The sequence below is a fragment of the Trachinotus anak genome, unplaced genomic scaffold (assembly GCF_046630095.1).
Source record: "Trachinotus anak isolate AG129_WGS33_773 ecotype Australia unplaced genomic scaffold, CSIRO_AGI_Tana_v1 ptg000012l, whole genome shotgun sequence".
Classification (NCBI taxonomy): Eukaryota; Metazoa; Chordata; class Actinopteri; order Carangiformes; family Carangidae; genus Trachinotus; species Trachinotus anak.
In genome coordinates this window covers 19167596-19173870 of record NW_027273863.1, presented here as the reverse complement: position 1 = coordinate 19173870, position 6275 = coordinate 19167596, and the positions used below count along the sequence as shown (strand labels likewise).

Below are 6275 nucleotides of genomic sequence, written 5' to 3'. Positions count from 1 at the left end.
GAGCCAGGGATTGAACCTCTCTCCGGATGCAACCATTTGTGACACTTTTAATGTGCACAATAAAGTACTACACTATGAATGTCTTCCAGGAGAGACTGTCTGAAAATGTGTGTAGTTACCCTGTATTTAATGCCAGCTTTTATCACTTTGCCTTTGAGTGAGGCTGTTCAGATCAGGTATAAACACTTTCATTTTCCCACATGGACGGACAGCAAACTAGTTCTGATAGGGAATAAATCAGAACCGGTCTACAAACAAGATCCTGGTATGGGTTACGAACAAGTCCAGGTGCTCAAATGACTTCATTATCACAGAGGTCACTGGTCTATGAAGTCCTGCTGTCCTTGTTTTTATTTAAATTTTGTATTTTTTTGAGAACAGGGACAAAGGTGGAGCTTATGAAACAGACTGGTATGTGACATGTCTCTCTGAAGATGTCCGGTCAGCACAGTACAAGGATAACACAGAGAGACAGAGTCTGCTCCAGGGGGTTCTGTCTCTTGAACAGCCTGTTGATGTCCCTCTTCAGGGTGGAGAGAGTTGTCATTGTGGTATGAGAGGAGTGGGTCTCTGCTGGGGGTGGCAGAGGATGGTGTCAGGACTGTCCCTTTGTGTTTCAAATCGACAGGTTAACTCTTTCAGCTTGTTGGTCAGGTGTAAGTTGGTAACGGGGTGGTGGGCTTTAGGTTTGCAGTCGATGATCTGTCTGAGACCTCTATAGACAGAAGCAAAGCCGTTAGCTGAGAACTGCTGTTACAGTTTGAGAGGACAGTCTTTTAGCCTCCCTCAGCGCCTTGCTAAACCCATATTTGCCTCTTCAAACTGCTCCCTGTCCCCACTCATGAAAGTTTCTTCCTTTTCCAACCTTATCAGTTTGAGCTGGGCTGTAGACCAGGGTTTGTCAACCTTATAACCACAGATCCTAGCAGAGGCAGAGGTAGGAGGTTAAACCATCTGTTTACTCATCCAGGCTGGTACCAGTGGCAGCAGTCTTCCATCCCAGTAACATCCCAGTTACTACCGTCCAAGATCTGCTCCATATCAGGAGGACAATACTTTTATGCAAAAACAGGTATCCCCATCTGGGCTCTATCTGAATCTCCAGAAAAGCTGGAAATCTAAATGATCTAAAAGACTGCCTGGATTCATATAAATAAACTGTATTTATAAAGCAATTTTCAAAACAGCAGTTACAAGGTGCAGGGAAAATGTGGGACTAAGTGTACATTTAAATGATGATAGAACAGATCCTTGTTATAGATCCTGGATTTATAACTGACCCCATGGCAGCCTCTAAGGTTTTGAAAGAAATAATCTCATTAACTGTGTACATCTAACAGATAATTGCCTTTTCTCAACAACATACAGTGTTTCCGCACGTTGATTCCTCAGTTTCAGTGGCGCTCTCTCGCCTCCCAGTGGTTGTACCATTTATGACAACTTGAAATGCTGATTCTGACATTAAGGTCATTATTCAGAAACAAATCAAGTCATTAAGCTATGCTTTCCTCTGGTGCAATTCAATAAGTGTGCTGTCTACTAGATATTTCATTTTACAGGTGAGCATTGGCAAACACTCATGTGTGACATGTCAAAGTTAAATGTAGAACTAGAAATAATATCATTTCCAATATATACAGTGTTGTAGTCTCTGTCTCTTTCACTCATTCTTTCTCTTTTCTTTCACATGTGAAGCATTTTGAGCAGCTGTTTTTAAATATAAATATAGTTTGGCAGCATTCATATGAAGAATGCAGCACTTACAGAGAGAATATAAAAATAACATAACAACCTTTCTCATAAGGGGATTGCTTATGTTTGAGTGATTGAAATAACTCCACATGTAGATGCTGTTAACAATTTTTGTTCTAATCTCCAGTGCACAGGGACAAACACAGGGAAACATGCACTGTCCTTTTAAAAGAAAAACCCTGCTGTTGGAAGCGTCAGAGTGAAAACCCCTCCCTCTTCCTCCTGCTCTCCAACACAGCAGAGCTCCACTCTGTCCATATATTGCCTAGTTCCCTCCCCGTCACTGATCTGCAAGTGTGCAGATGGGTGTAACTAACATGTGGTAGAATAATTGCTGATTAGCCCCACTGAGTGAAGATTAGCACATGAACAGGAGCAAAAGGAGCAGAGTTATGTTTTGGATGACAGCGGGGACTTTTGTTTCTGTTCAGATAAAGTGAAACTCTCACTCTGTCGCTCCAAGTCTGCTCTCGTCATGATGAGGTGATGAAGATGTTCTGCCGCACTGATCAGCAGTGTATCTGTTATCTCTGCTCCATGGAGGAACATAAAGATCACAACACAGTCTCAGCTGCAGCAGAAAGGACTGAGAGGCAGAGAGAGCTCGAGCTGAGTCGACAAAAAATCCAGCAGAGAATCCAGGACAGAGAGAAAGATGTGAAGGTGCTTCAACAGGAAGTGAAGGCTATCAATGGCTCTGCTGATAAAGCAGTGGAGGACAGTGAGAAGATCCTCACTCAGCTGATCCGTCTCATCAAGAAAAGAAGCTCTGATGTGAAGCAGCAGATCAGATCTCAGCAGGAAACTGAAGTGAGTCGAGTCAAGGAGCTTCAGGAGAAGCTGGAGCAGGAGATCACTGAGCTGAAGAGGAAAGATGCTGAGCTGAAGCAGCTCTCACACACAGAGGATCACACCCAGTTTCTACACAACTACCCCTCACTGTCACGACTCAGTGAATCTACAGACTCATCTAGCATCAATATCCGTCCTCTGAGGTACTTTGAGGATGTGACAGCAGCTGTGTCAGAGCTCAGAGATAAACTACAGGACATTCTGAGAGAGACATGGATGAAGATTTCATTTACCAAGGATGAGATGGAAGTTCTGCCATCAAATCCACAACCAGAACCCAAGACCAGGGCTGAATTCTTACAATATTCACGTCAAATCACACTGGATCCAAACACCGTGAACACACAGCTATTATTATCTGAAGGTGACAGAAGAGCAACGTTAATGAGAGAAGAACAGTCTTATTCTAGTCATCCAGACAGATTCATTAGATGGCGTCAGGTCCTGAGCAGAGAGAGTCTGACGGGAAGTTGTTACTGGGAGGTGGAGTGGAGAAGGAAGAGAGTTACAGTTGCAGTCACATACAGGAATATCAACAGGGCTGGGTCCATGAATGAGTGTGCATTTGGATTCAACGACAAATCTTGGGCTTTAGAGTGTAACTGCAGCAGTAGTTATAAATTCAGACATAACGGCATCAAAACTCCAGTCTCAGGTCCTCAGTCCTCCAGACTAGGAGTGTACCTGGATCACAGAGCAGGTATTCTGTCCTTCTACAGTGTCTCTGAAACCATGACTCTCCTCCACAGAGTCCAGACCACATTCACTCAGCCTCTACATGTTGGACTTTGGTTCAGTGGATATAATGGAGCCACTGCTAAGTTCTGTGAGCTGGAGTAGACGAAACATTAGAGACAGAGGGAGGAGGTGATCCTTTTTTTTCATTTTGGATTTTCATTTTCCTGTTGTTCTACGCAAACCAAAATTCTGATATAAGGATTCTCTTGTAGGAGAGCTTCCAGACAGTTTTTGTATATGAGAGGTTTTTCTGTGATATTATAAACTATTCAAGCAAATTGTCCCATCCTGCACCTCTGCATCATCACCTCTGTTAATTGTGGGATCTCCACACAGCCAGTGGTGGAAGAAGTATTCAGATCCCTAATTTAGCTTTAATGAAAGTACCAGTAAATTAACGTAAAACATGGCAAGAAGAAAACTAAAACTACTATGAGGAAAATATACTTAAAGTATCAAAAGTACTCATTTTGTAGAAAAATGTACCCTGTGAGAATGGGAATGAGATTATATTTGTGTTCATGTCTTGGATAATTCTCAAATTTTTGTTGTTTTTTTGTGAAGCGTTGGATCATTGTAGCTGTTTGGGCCTCGGACAGTTATTTAAATGAGACTGTGTGAAGTTTAGAGGGGAAATGTGTCTGTGATGCAACAGCTAATGACTCATTTACATGTGGAACATTACAAAGAGCCACAGCTGTGTTTTTGTTCAGAGCCATGAGCTGAAAAGTTTGTGAAACAGTGGGTTAATCTTAAATAATACATTGTATTTTATAAATTCATTGTGTTTTTTTTAATGCAAAATCTTGATTTGAAAGGTATGAAATTACTATCGCTACTTGATAAATGTAGGTTTATTAACTATTGTTCACATTAAATCATCAAACGTGTGATGTTGTGATCAGTTTGACCATTTTCCTCCTGCACAGTGTTTAGATGCTGGTTTTGTAGCTTTGAGTGTGAACTGTGTAACTGACTATGAGAGTGGAAATAAACACATAGATGGAAACACTGAATGTGAGAGTCTTACTGCTGTTTCAGAACAACATTTATGTTTCAAATCAATAATCATTTGATAATCAGATTTTTATATTTAGAGAATAAAAGTCTGTAAAGCTAGGTTGATTACTGGCCAAATCAATATATTGACCAGTATTAGCTTATTACTGATATATTGGTATTGTGTATATGTGTACTGATATGTAACAAGATGTTTCTGTTAAAAATGCCACAGACATGTTTAATGTACCTTAGATATGTTTGTGAAGAGATGTTTGTTTATGTTAGAAAGTGTCTCAAGTATTTTTAACTGTTCAGTTTAGTTTAACTGACATGATCATGAATCAGTTATAGAATCAAATCTGTTTTTATTCTCTTCAGGAAACTTTGTAAAATATGAATATTAATAGCTGCCTAGATGTTGTGAGCTGAATATAAGAGCTCCAAGTGAAACTATTCCACTTTATAATTCTTACTGCATGTTGTAAATGACAGATAACACACCCTATCTCTCACAAACAGCTCCTCTTTGTGGAGTGCAGAAAAGACTGTAAGACACTTCCCTGGTTTCTCTCGTCTTCCTGCTTCAACACATATCAAGCTCCACCCTGTCGAGGTGTTTCTTTGTTCCCTCCCTCTAACAGATCTGAAGTAGGAGGATGGGTGTAAACAACTTGTTGTGAACTGCAGGAGATAATGAGTCTCACTCACTGCAGCAGGTGAACAAGAGCAGAGATCTGTTTTCCTTCAGAGCACAGAGATTGTTTCTGTCCAGAGAAAGTGAAACTGTTTGACAGTGACTCTCAGGAGGTGAAATGACGCAGCAAGGAAATCAGCTGGACCCAGAGAAATTCTGCTGTTCCAAACACAGCAGCCACACATCTGTTATTATCTGAGGGAAACAGAAAAGCTACGAGGTCAACAACAGTTTTATTCTAGTCATCCAGACAGATTCACTTCATGTTTTTGTCAGAATAAGGCTGCCATGTTCAGTGAAAGTCCTCAAGACACAATAACTGATGTTTGGTGGAGATTTATGTTGTTTCTGAGAAGTTTTCACAGTCCTCACTGTTGACCGCAGTCACACAGCTTTTACAACAAGTGAAATGTTGAACAGTCAAAAACAAATGGGAACTGTGCAGCCTGCATCAGCTCCAGTCTTGTCACCATAAAATGAATATATTTCAATGATATTTATATTTGATTTCAACTATTTCAATGTTGGTCAATCAGAAGTCATATTCCCACCTTAAGACTAATGTGAATAATATTTGTACACTGGAAACATCTTTCTGATGTGTCCTGAATGCAGCATCGGTGTTACAGGGTGTGACTCCTCTTCCTGCAGTGAACATCACAGCAGCTGAACAACTGAAATCTGAAAACTGATGCACAACACAAGAGGGCGCCTTCATCCTGCTGACCAGGGATGTAGTGGAGGTTAAAGCTCCTCGCCTCAGTTTGGCTGAAGTTTTTATTGAAGATCATGATAATATAATAAAATACCTGATGTCATACATCCTGGTTAGTTCTGTGTATTTGCTGAAAGTCATTAGGAATCCATCTTTTAAGACACAGATGTTTCTGTATTTAAACACAACGCATAAATCACCATTACACCATGTCTGTAGGTCAAGTCATTTGTAAGTGACTTATTTTTTTTCATCTTCAATGTGACAAAAGTCAGTGACCAAGTTACACATGAGCCATTCATATTCATACATATTGAGCTGTTAAATACTTAATGGAACTGCATTTTATGGAAGTAAACACAGCTCACCGTGTGCCTGGAACAGAAACATGATTGTGGTTTGTGTTTCTTCTACAAAGAGCTACCGGAGAGTGTGGTTATTAAAGAAAACAACAGAACCTTAGAAGATCATTTAACTTGCTGACTATTAAGAAGGACTCAAAAATCTTCACATGACATATTG

General features: G+C 40.4%; 1 protein-coding gene across 1 annotated transcript; it reads left to right on the top strand.

Moving 5' to 3' along the window:
• Window positions 1–1983: 1983 nt before the first annotated feature.
• On the top strand, window positions 1984–4358 carry LOC139628546 (tripartite motif-containing protein 16-like). The gene has a single exon (XM_071490289.1). It carries the CDS (start codon window positions 2239–2241, stop codon window positions 3442–3444), a length of 1206 nt encoding a protein of 401 aa, XP_071346390.1. The 5' UTR covers window positions 1984–2238; the 3' UTR covers window positions 3445–4358.
• Window positions 4359–6275: the final 1917 nt, after the last annotated feature.

Coding starts and splice junctions, on each gene's coding strand:
- LOC139628546 (XM_071490289.1), top strand. CDS start 2,239: ATGAAGATGTTCTGCCGCACTGATCAGCAGTGTATCTGTTATCTCTGC.